This window comes from Lissotriton vulgaris, chromosome 10 (assembly GCF_964263255.1).
Source record: "Lissotriton vulgaris chromosome 10, aLisVul1.2, whole genome shotgun sequence".
Classification (NCBI taxonomy): domain Eukaryota; kingdom Metazoa; phylum Chordata; class Amphibia; order Caudata; family Salamandridae; genus Lissotriton; species Lissotriton vulgaris.
This window is the reverse complement of record NC_141698.1, coordinates 167,900,302-167,917,180: the sequence shown is the minus strand read 5'-3', so window position 1 is coordinate 167,917,180 and position 16,879 is coordinate 167,900,302. Positions and strand designations below refer to the sequence as shown.

Sequence of the window (16,879 nt, the reverse complement as noted above, 5' to 3'; positions counted from 1 at the left end):
CAGGGCTTTACAAAATGGGACTTCCGATAATCGCTTTGCCCGATGAGGGAGTGAGTGTACTGATTTTTTTACATCTAGCCTGGGACTGCAATCGAGTGTCTATGACCGCATTTAGGACGTGAAGTGCTGGGGCACCCACAAAGAACCTGTGATGGCATTGCTGGGATTCATTAAAGACATCCTTGTCGCCCCCGCAACCTCATCGCCATGATGTTGCTCATAGCCAAGAGAAGGGTTGCAAAACACTGGGAGGGGAATGCCGGGCTTCTCAAGAAGGAAATTGGCTGAGGGACCGTTCGATAAATACTGAAAATTGATGTTTTCAAAGCTAGTCCCATGATATATGGACCCCCTCAGTGCGTACTTGGCATGGCATGATCAGGAGGAAGTCATAAAGCCTGGACAAAATGGGGTGGAGGGAGAGGGTTAACCTGGTATAGGCTCAAAGTACAAAGGGGTTTCACAGATGTTCCAGCTGCACTCTACCCAATATTGGTCTACCTTAAATAGCTGAAACTTTGTTCTGGTTTGAGTACTGTGCTTGACTTTGGCTGTATGCAACAGGTTTGAGGGCAGTCATGAATGCATGCACCCTGCAGCTACCTTTGTTTTATCTTCTTTTTTCTTTTGATGATGTTTGCTATTTTAAAAGTAATAAAAACATTTTAAAAAATGTTTTAAAGAGGTCAGTTGCCAACCACGCCATTCATGTGGTTGATATTTGATACTAAGTTTTAAAGACAATGAACTACTGACCAACATCTCTATTCTATTCCTAACTTCTAAAATGTGCCCATAAAAAATAAAAGAAACATTAAAAGATATCATGTCCATTTGAGAATGCAGTCTATTTTTATGTAATTTTCAACCTTTAGAAAAAGCTCTAAAATCATGGTCACAATATTTATTTTGATTTTAACACATTCTCTTTCCTGATATACCATTTAATATACATTTATTTTCCTCTTAGACACAGAAGCAGAAATCATCACAATTTTATCAGAGCAATGGGGCTCTATCTTCAAGGTCCTAAATCCTCCCTCCGGAAATTGGTCACTCTCTGTTGGCGCTGGGAGTACATTCGCAGTTCGAATTGAGGGTTTTACAGGTACTGTCTAGAGAAAAATAAAGCATATTTCTAAATTCATCTTGGAGACCACAATGCTAATTGTTCTTTTCTTTTTTTTCAGCGACAAATATTTCGGGTATGTATTCATAGTTATGCCATATATTTTAACATCATTGTAAATGAATATTTTTCTAAAGAAATGTGTAGGTGGTTTATAGACACAAATTAATTGATGTATAAAGCCATCTATCTGCTTTATGTTCATTTCCATACTCTAGCAATAAAGACAAGTACTATTTATAGAATTTCTCCAAAATCATACAGTAGCAGATGTGACATCATCTGGCCTTTGTTCCCTGATGATACTTGCAGGGCTTTGACCCACATAACATCACATTAGGTATTATCAAGCACCCCATCCCCTAATGACAATATATGAAGTGGATATAGGTAGAACATCAAATAACATGTAGGCAAATAATAAACACTTTCAAATTCTGGTAGAAGCCGTTGTCCGTCGTCATAATACTGCACTCAATAAGTCCTGATGCCTATGGGTGTGGTATGTATCATGTGTGTTATTACCTACCCACTCTAAATTCAGCATCTTGGAATTGGGCATAATATGGTAATATGCATATTTTCATACTCCAAATCAAAGCATAGAATGTGTGGTAATTTTCCCACACAAATTTCACATGGTGAAATGTGTGCAAGGAATGACTGTCGTATGACTGTACAAGTTCTAATCCCAATTCAGGAACAAACTCCAGTTTGCACCCGAATGAGGATCACCACAGGGCTCAGAATGAGGCTCTTGGTTTGCGTAGAAATCCAGTCGGGCGAGATGGCACTCTAATAATGCACTCTACCATAATAAAAGGGTAAAAGGCCACTTTATTAGTACTGATCTGGAATAAGTAAAACATCCATATAAACCCTAGGCAATGCCTTAGAAAACTAAACCTCACAAAACAACATATCACCTCAACAAACCCACCCCCTACTAAAATTAAAGACCTCCCCGCCTTATAATGTCCTCCCCTTCACACACCCACACCTGGCCTAATATGCATGCCCCAATATCATCATCACTTGCTCCACTGTCACCTTCTCCCAAATCATCGACCTTACTGTCCTGCCAATAGTCCCAACCTCACTGGTCTGTGTTCATCTACCATGTGATCCCCATACCAACCATTAATCCTGCTGACCCCACCTAAAATGAAAAATCCAGACCTGTCTACAAGCAGCAACCCACATGGAAAAACCAGCCATTGTTCTGCCACCCATCGACCATCCCAAAACAATCTAAAACCATGTGCACCTGCTGCAGAAGAATAGGACTGTACCTGGCACAGCCATTCATCCTGCAGAGACCATATAATAACACTATTGAAGCCTTACAAACAAGTAATCCAAATCCGTCAATATGCATGCACGCTGGCTCTCAACCATAATCTATGATGAGACAAAGCTGCACCAGGCAAAGAAAAACCAAGACTCCTGAAGTAAGCCAGTCGGTACTGACCACCGGACAATCAAAGTTCAAATGACCCAAAAGACATTGAACTTTCCTTAATTCCAACTTTTTGATATACCCACTTTCTCTAATAGTTGTAACAACATCTGCACCTTGTCCTGTGGAAAAATGACTTCAATTTTTGTAGAATCAAACTTTATACCTAAAATGTAGTCAAAGGTACCTCAGTCTTCTCTGGGGCCAATAGAACACCAAGCTCTGTCCCAAGGCCTTGAAAATCAGCTAGTATTGTACTGCAGTCATCAGAATTTGCCTTTGCAATTAAAAGAAAATCATCCAAATGGTGTGTCACATTACTGAAACCAGTTCTGAATTGATCAAAACACTGCACAAAAAGAGCTGAACATTCCAAATAATGAACAAGAACCTGAACAAACCATTGGCAACATTTTGTCAATATAAATGCTTCCTTCACACTGTAAACTGTAAACCTAACAATGAAAAGTCCTCTAGGGAAACAGCGGGGAAGCAGCCTTTAGGTCTTACTTAGCCAATTCCACTCCTCTTTCACATGCATATACCAGAGCCATGGCATCATCTATAGAAGCATACCTAACAGCGGCATCTTCACCTTTGATAAAGTCATGAATGGACTCACCTCGAGGCCAAGATAAATGATGTATTGGTCTGACCTCTCCTTATTGTTTATTTAGAACTACTCCTAGTGGTGTGATAGTAAGATTATCCATCGGCCAGTCCATAAAAGGATCAACAATTCTACCTTCCAGCACTTTTTTCTGTAATATTTCCCTTACTGCTGCCTGAGAATTTGCTGATTTAAAATTATTGGCCCATCCACACCATTTAGGCCCCAGATAGCATAACTTGAAACTTTACTTAAAGCACCAGTAGAGAGACGTAGCTTCATCTTGTTAGTGTAAAAACTGAGCCAATAACACAGTGTTTCCAGCTTAACTGGCATAGGCCCCTTTCCTCTGATATGTTGTTGCTTCCTACCCCCGTACTGTCCCTCTTGACAATTGAATTGGAACTGCTCCATATACTGTGTGACTGAATGTTTCCCTCCACAATTGAAGCAATCATGTCTAAATTAATATTGCACTCTGATGTAATTTTGTCTACAAGCATGCTCCGTTGTGCTGTATTTTTCCCCTTCTTGCGAAACCCACCACAAACTGGGTGGGACACCCTTGAAAGAGCCCATAGGCAATGGGAAGATCACTGGCCATATGAGCTAAAGGAATGGCCTAGCTGGCCGCTACCACTGCATCCATAACTTATCTACATTGCTCATATCTTTTCCATATTTACTACCAACCTTGCCAGAAACTGCTCATCATACCTGAAGTATGTGAAACTACCATAGTCCATTTGCGTCCTACGCACCACAACCATGTATTTGGAAAATGTGACACATCACTCTGGATGGCGTTCAGAGCAGACGCTTGCATGTATTATAACTGCAGAAGTACAATTTTCTATTGTGGTGGGCATCTAGGCCTCCATTCTAGCTCCCATTCTTCTTTTTGTTAACCTTTTTTTTTTAGCTATGTAACAGCTTAAATACATCAATAAATTCTCTCTTCCAAATGTTTCCCTTGGAAGCTTGTGTCATATGGTCTCCTAGAAGCATTAAAATCCCCATATATGACAACTTCTTACTTTTTACACTCTCACTTGTCTTAACCTTATCAACTTTGTCCTCTGTCTTAGCTTCCATTTTCTCTTTTCTACAGAGAGTTGTATCGTTATTCACTATACACCATGTCACATCCAGACTGTGTACCTGGAAGCTTAGCCATTCTGTCCTTACCTGTAGCACTAGCTGTAACTGTTCTTTTTTGAGGACTGTTACCAAACCCTACAGACACTACCGCGCAATACTTTTTGTTGATTTATCAACCCCTCCCTCATTTCATGCACCTTTGATATCTCACTCCCTTGCTGTAATGTCCTTGTAACAGCTTGCCGCTGGACCCCAAGTTTGTCATCTCTAAGAAATTGTCATGTGTCTCCACCACCTTCTCATGCAGCTGCAAAAAAACTACTCTATGCCTTTTATTAGCTGCACCCCATCCCTCCTTAATCATACACATTTGTTGGTCTTTCTGTAACAATATCCTCTGCTTCATCATCCATAATCTCACTATCCTCCAATGACTTGTCATCTCCAAAATCTAACTTTTCTTCACATACTTCCCCCATACATCCAAACCGCCACTTATACCTGTACCTGTACTCTTGCTCAGCATTTCCTCAACTTAAACATCACCATCATTTAAATGTAAAATCCTGCTTGTCTTCTTAGTCAGGAAAGTCATTAAGTACCTCTCCCTCTCTTCGACCTGGTGCCTACACATCGCTCCTGATGTGACATGGGTTAGGAAATTTCCATTTACCTCATACGTAAGTATTGCTGCAGCCTTACCACCCATTCCACTGGAAATGAGCAATACGTCACTCCTAGTCGCCCCACCAGCCACCCCAAGCTCTCTCTGATCTACTGTCTGGGGTATATATACCACCCATACCTCCATCCCTGCTGTATTCTCCTTGTCACCATGAAACTGTGACATACCAAAAAACGTATGGCATAACTGCCCTATTATCTACATTTCACATCTGCACTTTGTTTATGATGGGACTGCACTGCCTTTCATTAACCTGTATGTGTTTCAATTCAGCGGTCTCCTCCTAATCCTTGTACTTTCCCCCCAATAAGTTATTAACTTTCTTCAGACACCCCCTATCTAATATCACATAAACTATGCCATCCTCTTAATCAGGAATAATTATCTGGGCAGGGATGCCTGCCACCCCTTTCACCACCAATCACAATGGTAGGAGACAGACACAGTTTACTTTTGGAAGGCAGGGGGGCCTCACGACCCCCCCGGCTGTATTTATTAAAATATTAAACAAAATTTAAAACTTTAAATTAAAACGTTTCATGTATCATGTACAAAATTCAACTTTCATTACACTTGATGAAGACAGGTATCAAGGCTAACCTTAACAAATCTCTAATACAAAGATTTTCCTAACCGAGTCTAACATCATGACATAATGCATTACATACGAATTTTGTACATCCTATCGTTAGGGGCCAACGGCAAGGTCTTAACCGGTATCAGATCCCTATCAACAAATTCCCGCCCTCACGTGTGAGTGGCGCATGCGCCAGAGGACTTTACCCTCGTAGCCAACTGTAACTTCCCTTGTCATGGGGGCCCCTTATCACTCGGCGCCATCTTAAGGTCGTCCGAGTCTCCGTGCGGGGTATCTGTAAGAAGGACAGCGTGGACTCCCCCCCTTTCCCCGCACTCTCTTCCGCCAGAGCAGATATCCGGTCCCCGGGAAATTCGTAGGAGGGGCCTATGGCCGTCTCCCCCTGGGCGACCCATCCGTAATGGGTGCCGCCCCCCCGGGTGCTCCCATCCATAATGGGTGGCACCTCCACTAGGGACCTTGAAATCACTGCTCACCGATCATGACCTTACCGCCCGACCGACGACTAAATAAATACGACAGTTAGTTACCTACTAGGGAGAAAATCCTATGTTTAATCTCAAATTTATCACAACATATATCCAATGGACCATAACATTGCTACAAAGGAAAAAGGTCCTATATCCAGTTCATTACATTTCTACAAAGGAAAAAAAGGCCTATAGGCAAGTATTCAATTGCATGCACATTCTTGGCCTCCATTAAAGTTGAGAGTAAAGATTCAAACCAGACGTTTATTAGTTACAATCAAATTGTGAATTCGAACTTCGTTCACTCCCCAACTTCTGCAACAGGGGCTGGTGGGTGGGTCAAAAAACTGCAGCTTGTTCCCTTGAGGGCTCACGAGCGACGAGTGGTGCAGCCTTCAGAGCTCAGGAACAAGAGGATGCCTGCCTGGATTCCCGCGCCTTTTATCTTGCAGCGGGAAGGCGGGGCAGCATCCCCATCCCGCCCAAAAGTGCACGGACTTCCGCCGGAGCGGATATCCGGCCCCCAGGAAATTCGTAGGAGGGGCATATAGCCGTCTCCCCCTAGGGGGGCCTATGGCCGTCTCCCCCTGGGCAACCCATCCGTAATGGGTGCCGCCCCCCATGGGAGGGGCCAATGGCCACCTCCCCCCGGATGCTCCCATCCATAATGGGTGGCACCCCCACTATGGACCTTAAAATCACTGCTCACCGATCATGACCTTACCGCCACAGGCCAGATAGTTGACCGACTATCTGGCCATCCCATACCTCCTATAGGTCATGTCTCCTTAATCCCACTAGCCAAGCTATCAGGTCCCCTATCAATAAGTCATTCCCCACCCTGGACAGGTGTACCCCATCGTTCGAATAACAGTGGTCCTCCCAGATGCACCCATGAGGTATGCTTTGAAGATGTGCAGAGCGAAACAATTTCTCCATTTTATTGTTGACCCTCTTTACCGAATTGTTCAACGCTGTCGTGGATAATCCACCCCTCCATACCCTCCTCGGAATCATGTGTGACCACGCTATTGTGCACCCCAGGAGCATCTTTGCTAGCCAACTAACTGCTGAAAGTATGTGCTCGATTAAGGCTCGTCTGCCGAACCTTACTAAGTCATTGCCCCCCACGTGCACTATGACTACTGATGGCGGTGACCTGTGCCGCCCTAAAAGTTCCTCCACAAAACTCTGCAGTTGGTCAATACACAGACCGCCCTTCCCATGGAAGGAAACCCTGAAACCATATTCTTCAGATGTGTGAGTCGCATCACCTGCCTTGAATATGTCTGCGGCAAGCCTCACATATGAGTGGCCCACGACCCAGACCACTCGTTTTCCATTCCATGTTCCTGAAGTGGTGGTTGGCTGATACTGGGCCGGTCCAAATTTCCGATCCGCGTCACAGGCTCGTGAAACTGTAATCCAAACAAAAAACAACAAGCGTGAGTGCACTTCCTTCGTTAACTTTACAACATGTGCAACCGCACGTATCGTTTGAAACAACTCGATGACCAGCGGCCCAATTGTTTCACATTGTCTGCCCGCAGACCCCCAGCCGTTGCTTCTGTAGCGGCTCCTATCCTGAATGAATGAGTCCCGAAATCACTCGGGTTCAAGCCCGCCGCTGCAATTGTGATTGTCAGCACTCTCTGGAACTGAAACTTTGTTAATGGGGTGCCGTCAGCATGTCACAGCAAGGCACCCCCCCCATGTCGTCAACCTTTGTTGAAGGTAGGCCTCCACATGCCGTACTGGACAACAGGGACTACCCAGAGCTCGCTGCAACACAATGCTATTCCCCTGGGCCTCCTGGTCTGTCTTTGACCTGGCTATCGTGATCAGCAGGGAATCATCCCTTACTTGCATGTGGTCCCTGTTCAGACCCCCCTCGGTATCCTGTTTGTTGGCCGCCACCAATTCGCTCACTTGCAGGGCCCCATAGAATGCTAACGCAAATGCTGCCCGGAATAGGACGACCTCACTAGGTGAGGAGCATGTCTCCTCCAGTTTCGCCAACAAGGAGGTCAGTCTGACAAAACCTATCAGGTGCCTTGTATCTTTCCTGCGACCCTCTAGGCGCCGACAGCCGCGTAGCGCCTTTCTGACTATAAAGGAATCTGTCGGGTCCTTAATCCCCTGGAGCTGAGCCATAAACGATATGGCAGCCTTATACCGACTTGCGGTTGCCACCGACTGGCCCTCCTCATGAAGTGCCACTAGAAACTGGGTAAAGTACCCCTCCTGACCCCATCTACGTTCCCATGCAGGGCCCAAAAAGGCGCAGTACGAGCGGAACGCCCCTTCATAAGCTTTCCTTGTCCAGGGCACTAAACTGGCTGCCACGAGGTTTTGTAGTCCGGGGTGCCGATTTGCCATAGTGCTTCGGGAAATGGCGCTGCCACTAGCTCCGCTGAGGGTAAACAATCCCTGAAAGCCTGCATTTTAAATCGAGAGAGAGCATCAGCCGCATTATTCAGTACTCCCGGCACATGTTTTGCCCTGAATTGTACATTTAGTCTCAAGCATTTCAAAGCAATTTCTTTCAACAATCGCAATATCCATCTGCAGCGTGCTGCCTGCTGGTTGATGCACTCGACTACAGTCATGTTATCAGACCAAAATATTACTGAGCGGTTTTGGAACTCTTCTGGCCAGGCCGATAACGCTACTCAGATGGGGAATAGTTCTAGAAAACCAATGTTGTTTGTCAAACCACTTGTTTCCCACCATGCTGGCGATTTCTGGGGCGACCACCGGTTACCCAGGATCGCGCAAAAACCCACACTGCCCGCAGAGTCGGTCCATAATCCTAATTCTGCCGACGAGGCCGGGGCTTCGCTCCAGACTACTCGGCCGTTGAAATCCGCCAGGAATGCCAGCCAAATGAGCAAGTCCTGGCGAACCTCTGCCGACAGCCTCGTACGATGGTCACCTTCCTTTAAGCCAACCATGGCCTGGGCAATCAATCGGGAGAAGGGGCGAGCCATTGGTATTACCCATAATGCAAAATTAAGCTGGCCCACTGCTTGATGTAGTTGATGCAGTGTCACTTTGTCGTTTCGGAGACATTGCAACAAGGAGGCCCTGAATTTGGCTATTTTTTCCGCCGGCAAACGGAAGCAACCCTCCACAGAGTCTATTTCGATACCCAGAAACTCCAGGGAGGTAGCTGGACCCACTGTCTTACCTGGCGCCAATGGTACCCCAAAACCCCGCATGAGCACGCAGAAATCCCGCAATGCCCGTGCACAGTCCCGGGAGCCCGCTGGGCCGAGAAACAGGAAATCATCGAGATAATGCATCACATGTTGGTGCCCTGAGCCCTTCGAGAAGACCCACTCCAGGAATGAGCTGAACATTTCAAAATAGGCACACGAAATTGAACAACCCATCGGCATGCACTTATCCATGTAGTACTTCCCCTGAAATGCAAAGCCCAACAGGTGCTGATCCTGGGGATGCACCAGAAGTAACCTAAATGCGGATTCAATGTCTGATTTTGCTAACAATGAGCCGGGGCCCAGGCGATTCAACATTACCACTGCATCATCGAAAGATGCATACCTCACACTGCACATGTCAGCCTCGATCGCCTCATTATCGCAAGCTCCCCTAGATGCAGATAAACTATGGATGAGCCTGAATTCTCCCGGCTCCTTCTTGGGAACTACCCCTAATGGGGAACACACAAAATTGGCCGTTGGTGGTTCACCGAACGGTCCTGCCACCCGCCTGTAATGGCTGGATTTTCTGTTTAGATGGGATCAGCCCCCAGGGGCCCCTGTGACCCAGCCAAAACGTACTCAACCTCCCTTCTTAGATCGTATTCACAATAAGTAGATATACAGATAAATATACAAGTTGCACCTAAGAATGGGGAATGACTATATACATATACAGACTTTCTACAATATCTTATTCACATCAGTTGGCCTCGCGGTCACCCCGACCCAGACCGTTCTACCCTAGGGCAGATCTGACACACAATCTGGTGCGTCTACACACGGGCCTGCAGAACCCAATGCTCCCTTTTCCAAACCGTTCGCGATCCTGCGAAACCTACACACTAGTTCGACCACCTAGTGTTCTCATTAGCTCAAGCCACAATCCTGTGGGTATAAACACTGGTTCGACCCCCCAGTGCTCTCATTAACGCCGCATGTCAAACGACGACCACATTCCTATGAACGCCTACATATATATATATATATATATTGGGATATTATCTCCGTTGTCTACTCGGAATGAAACTACAATAATGACTTTGGATATAGGTCCGAATTGTATAGTGTACTCGCTGCTTTTGGCATCAGAGGTTCACTCACTCCCTATTTGTGTGATCACCACTTACCTGATTGGGATTACTCGTCCATTCATGCGCCTAGCTTTCACCTAGGAGTATCGTTTACCAAGATTGAACATAAGCACCAGGCACACGGTAATTCTATATGAATTAGGATATTTATTAACAATAAACATGAATCACATTACTATGCAATAATACATTTGCAAAGGGAATAAAAGATAAAGGTTAGGGTGCACATACTATAAGGATCGGTCGGACTTCACCTGGTTAATGGGAAATCGGGAATCGGCAGTCATCTAGGCTCCTGTCTCGTCTCTGGGTCCTGGCTCGCCTTGCAGTCACCCTCAGCCGTCACAAGTACACGTCTGCACTGCTAGGCTCAAACTCGTCTGCTCTCCCTCAGGACCTCGGAACCTTGCTGTTAATTAGCTACCGTCTCTCTCTCTCTCTGCATTAGTGCGCTCTGCGCCACTTCTCGTTCAGTCTATCTTCAGAGAGTTTCGGTCTTAAATCTTTCTCCGACTTCAAAGATGGCGACTCGTCCACCATGAAAGTGAATAATGGCAGAGATGCTAACGGCTAGATGCCGCCTACGGACTAACTGACTAAAAGACTAACACCTTCGCTGATATCAAAGCCCGTTCCTTCATGGAAATTCACGGCCAGTAACCTGCCGCCCACCAAATTCTTGTACCTCCCCGTACCAAGGACACTTTCCCAGCCGGCCGGCCTGAAGTTGTGTCTTCGGAGTGGAGAAAAATACATTCCTTCGATAAGGGTCAGCCTGAACCGGTTCTCTCCAAGCGAACAACAGCTTAAAACTAAAACATCACACTTGACCTAGAAAGCCTTCTCGAGCTACCAGGCAGAAAGCAAAATGGAGTCTGTCTCGTTTAAAGCCTACGGAGCCCATAATATGCATAGCTCCATGAAAAACAGATCGGCATGTTAGCAAATGAGTGAATCATGACTAATACTTATATATCTAACCCCTCACTTAAATTCATAAGCCCTACTCTAAGGGAAATGACACGCAAATGCCTTTATATATGTATGACAGGATCCCTGTCTATCGGCCTAATCCCTATGCTATGGGGGTGATAGGCTGGAGTCACTCTCCATCATTCTCCTTCTCCAGAGAGCTAGCAAAAAGACAGCCATAACATTACACCCCTTGACTCCAGTCTATTATCCACCAACTAAATGGAACTAACGTCAGTAGACGAATAATATGAAACAAAACTAACTGATCTACGAGTCTTAGTAAATCTAAAAAATTGTAACAGGGAAGGGATACACTGAATAAAACAGCAAATTGCTATAAGGATACAGACAGCAACAATAACCCCTCCCAAAATTTGTCGTAAAAAAAAAATGCATGTCAGGGAGCCAGTTAAAAAGCCAGTCAAAGAGACCCTGATCTATGTGTTCTCTAATTTCTGCAGTCAAGTCGTGGAGTTTATTAATATGGGATTGGATATCTTTAGAATGGTCAGATAAATTAAAACAGCATAGACCTTCAAATTCAGAGCACTCGTGCCCATGTTTCAACAACAAATAATCAATAGCAGCACGGTTTTGCAAAATAGCTCTACGTTCACCTTGGGAATCTAATAATAAATCGGACAAAACAGCAGACGTTTGATTGATTGACTTCACCATCCAGCAGGCCATTTTGCCGATTGTTTTGGCATTATAAACGGCCAATGCCGGAACACCAATAATAGAAAAGGCTAAACCAAGATATTCAGATCTAGAAAAAAGATGAACAGAGGAATCACAGTCTTCATGTAATGACATAGAGTCTCGAACAATACGAGAATGGGAAGGAGGACGTGAAGAAAACATTAGCAAACTTAACCTAGTGATAGCACATGGGCCACCAGAAATATTTGCAGGAATATAGGGCCAAGATGAATTCCCGCAGGAAAAGAGCCATCCAGCTGGCAATAACATTGAACGATAATGGCTAGTGGCTACAACTAAACTTTTACAGGTCATATTGTTATTCACTGAAAGACATGAATTAGGCAGTCTCTTTGAACACAGTAAACGTTGATGGAATGAAAAAGTAGTAGCTGCTTGAAGTTTCAATCGTATACACTCAGAAATGGCCTTAGGATTGCAGGTCATAATAAAACAAAGATCACCAGGGGTAATATTAAAAGTAATAATTCTGGAATTAATAGGGACATCCAGGTCTGGAAGAAGAGTACATGAGGGACAAAATTCATGGGCCGCGAAATCGCCCAGAATAACATTAGGTCGGGCATTGGATACATTAAATACATAATGTAGAGTTTCAATAGATGCAGGGACAGCAACCAAACAGGTCGCTAAAATGTCAGTGACGGACTTCATGGGGGTAAGGCAAAAATGCGGAGAGTTCGTCACTCGCTTCGCGAGTGTGATCCAAAAATTTGAAGAGGCGCGCCACGCGGACCGCGCGGCTCTTATTGTCCCATCACTCGGCGTCGGTGGATCCTCTCCTCTCCCGGCGTAGCAAGCCAAAAGGAGTCCAACGCCGACACATCCTGCAGCAGCAGTCCAAAGAATGATCTGAAAGAATAGAAACACAGGCCTTAATCATTCTCGTAAGTAACATTTATCAGCCGGGACAGCTTCCCAGCCATCTTTCCCTGGCTTCATCACCAAAACGGTGTTGTCATGACCGGTCGCAATAATATCAGCCTGTTCAGGAGGATTTTTAGGCGATTGCACCCATATTTTAGCTCCAGGAAGATCAGACGATCCGAAGCCTTTTTGTCCTCGCACAGTTAGCAATGTTGGGGCAGAGCCTTTTTTGATCTCACCACTGAATACAGGCATAATCAATAATTGAGCAACACGGTCAGACTTTTTGATCAACAAATCAGTCTCACTGCTATTAAGCAAGAGAACCTTAATCTCTCCCTGATAATCACTATCAATCACTCCTCCAAGTACTTGTACGCCCTTCAGGGCCAGGCCAGATCTAGGGGCAATTAATCCAAAACTACCGGCAGGTATAGAGACACCAATGCCAGTTTCAACAATGATTCGATCTTTTCCTGGAAAGTGTGCATCATTTAATGCATGCAGGTCGAGGCCTGCGGAGCCTGGGGTTGCTCTACACGGAGCCAAAGCACCGGGGGTAATTTCCCAATATGTGACCGTAGTTGCAATAGAATTAGGTTTCGCATCAACATGTGGAGGAAACAAACGCATCAAAGGAGATTCAGCATGTAACAAAGGACGGTTATTTAAAATTAATAAAGCTTGAAGTAGGACATCTCTCCACTGGCTGTAACGGTCATCAGTCAACTTGCGCAACTGTCCTTTCAACAAGCCATTCATTCTCTCAATCAGTCCTGAAGCTTGTGGATAATATGGAATATGAAACACCCAATCTATATTATTCTCCATACAGAATTCCTGCACCAATCTTCCACGAAAGTGGGATGCATTGTCTGATTGAATTTGGAATGGGACACCATAGTACAGAATAATTAGCTCCAAGGTTTTAATAGTATTCACTTGGGTAGCATATTTGCAAGGGAAAGCGACCAAAAGGCCACTATAAGTATCAACCACTGTACAAATGTATTGACAATTTCTGCTCATGGGAAGCGGACCAATATAATCAATCTGCCAAATTTGGGCGGGCAATTTACCACGATGTAAGTGACCTCGAACAATTTGAGGCACCTCCTTCTTTCTAGAATGTTGGCAAATGGGACAATGTAGAATGGCATCTTTAATTAAAGAAAAGGGAATATGAATTCCTCTATCAGCAGCCCACCTGTTAGTGGCTTTCTCTCCAAAATGTCCTGCTTTCTGATGGGCCCATTTCGCCAATCCCGCCAAATCAGAACCTTGCATGTCCACCACTGCCTCAGAAATTTTAGACTGTTCATCTGTAATGTTATGGAAAAATTTGTCAAGGGAGTCGATTGGAGTATGAGCATCCACGTGAAAGATTGTTACAGTACTCTGCGGGAGCAATTCCCAAATTTCTTGCCACAATTCTTTACCCCACAATTCTTTGGAGTGCAATTCCCAATCGTGCGAGTGCCATGTAGGCAACCACACCGCTAGTCCATTTGCAGTGGACCAAGAATCAGTGAAAATATGACATGTACCTGGTAACTCCTGTTTCAAAACTTGGTAAACTGCATAGAGTTCAGCATACTGACTACTCTTACCGTCTCCAGTTGTGCTCAATAATTTCTGTGTAATCGGATTATAGGAGACAGCTTTCCAATGTCTTTTGTCACCAATGAACTTCGCAGAACCATCCGTAAACCACACATGTTTTCTATCCTCCGCGGACAGATCATTAAATGATTTACCCCACTTCACGGGAGACTCCTGCACTACGGGAACCGAACACTCACTTTCAGCCTCATTGGAGGGCGCCTGCGCCACTCGCTCATGTAAAACCGCCACACCTTTCGGACCCACACGTGCCCTGTCCTGAATGTACCATTTCCATTTAATCACACTAGCCTCCTGAGCATGTCCAATTCGATGGGACTTCGGTGAACTCAAAACCCACTGCATGATGGGAATTTCAGGCCTCAAAATCACAGCATGGCCTAAAGTCAATTGCTCGGTATCCACCAGAGCCCAATAACAAGCAAGCAACTGTTTTTCAAAAGGTGAGTAACGCTCACCAGCCTCTGGCAACTTTTTGGTCCAAAAACCTAATGGCACTTTTTGTCTGCCCTGCTTTTGCCACAAACTCCAATTGGCATACAGACCTTCCACGGACGCATTCAAATCCACATCACCATCACTCACGGGCCACAAATCCAAAGCATACTGAATAGCTTCTTTAGCCAAATTAAAAGCAGTCTGTTGAGGTTCGCCCCATTCAAACGCATTCTTTTTACGAGTGACTCGATACAAAGGAGCCAAAATCTGACTCAAATGAGGAATATGCTGACGCCAAAATCCAAACAATCCAATAAAGCATTGAGCTTCTTTCCTGTTTCTGGGAACAGCAAAATCAAGTATTTTTCGTTTAACCTGTGGAATCACCTCTCTGTGACCCTCATGCCAATTAATTCCTAGAAATCTTACAGCTTGGGATGGAGTTTGTAATTTGTCAGGATTAATTTCCCAACCTTTCGCTCGCAGATAATCAATAATTTGATCTAAATGGGACTGTACCTGGTCCTGTGTTTCACCTTGAATCAAGATGTCATCAATATAATGACAAATCTGAACTTGTGGAATCGCGGGCACTTCAGACAAATGTTCCGCCACCAGCCGGTGACAGATCGTAGGACTATGTACATAGCCTTGAGGAAGACTCCGGAACGTCATTTGACGTCCATTCCATGTAAAACTGAATTGCTCCTGGCATTCGGGGGCAATCGGAATTGAAAAGAATGCATTAGCAATATCAATCGAAGCATACCACGTACCTGGATGCTTTTGAATTCTTTCAATCAGTGTAACAATGTCAGGCACTGCAACAGTCAATTTAGGTGTATGTTTATTCAATTCTCGATAATCAACAGTCATGCGCCAAGAGTTGTCACTTTTGCGCACGGGCCAAACAGGATTATTCCAAGCAGATGTGACCGGAGTAATGACTCCCGCGTCAACCAAATCCTGAATCGTAGCTGTAATTTCTTCATGACCACCCGGGATGCGATATTGTTTCTGAGAAATCACTTTCGTCGCTAAAGGGATCTTAATAGGTGGCATGCGTAAACGGCCAACCCGTACGGGTCTGGTCGAAATGTACTGTCTAGTACCAAATTGATAGTAACCATCATCCAAATGCAAAGCCATACCTTTCAAAATGTCAATTCCAATAATGTATTCCAAAAGTGGCACAACCAACACAGAGTATTCTCTACGAGGAATCCTACCAATTTTAATTTCAAGCGCAGTTTGAACTGCGGGTGTTTCTTTACCACCCAGACCGGTAATTGTGAAAGATTGTCCATGAAATTTTCTCGACTTACCATGAATTAAAGTGGCCTCCGCTCCAGTATCAACTAACGCTCGGGCCCTTTGGATATTACGATGTTTCCAAAAAATCTCAATATCTACATAGGGTCTGTAATCTCTGTGGGCCCACCTGCGTACCGGAGCTTGACCTATTTCCTAGTCATTTTTCCTGCGTTCCGTCAACCAAGACAGATCAGGGTAAATGTTTTCAGTTTTCTTGGGTATCAGAATTTCTTGTTCATATCCGTCTCCAGTACGAAACGGATTAGTATCGGGTTCAAAAAGTTGTGAGTTACGGTCAGAGAGTCTGTTATGATCCTCCCTCCTTCGTACGTCAGGGGAATAACTCCTTGTATCTCTACGTCTGCTAGAGCCACGATCATCTCCTCCCCTCTCACGATCATCCTCTCTCCCCCTCCCCTCATTACGACGGGGGGAACCACCACGTTCATGGCGCCGATCATCACGGCGATCAGAATTCACACGTCGCCTCTCATCACCACTGTCATCTGAACCACGATCATACTCATTCTTTCGCACACGACGGGCACCTTCCTTTCGATCCAAACCAC

The 16,879-nt window shown here is 44.9% G+C and overlaps 1 protein-coding gene across 1 annotated transcript in view; it reads left to right on the top strand.

Moving 5' to 3' along the window:
* The window catches only part of LOC147684909 (uromodulin-like), a 449,835-nt gene that overhangs the window by 207,195 nt on the left and 225,761 nt on the right, over positions 1-16,879 (top strand). The window contains exons 7-8 of the mRNA XM_086939737.1: positions 971-1,108; positions 1,191-1,205. Of these exons, the coding sequence (XP_086795863.1) occupies positions 971-1,108; positions 1,191-1,205 (153 nt within the window). The remainder of the gene's footprint in view (positions 1-970; positions 1,109-1,190; positions 1,206-16,879) is intronic.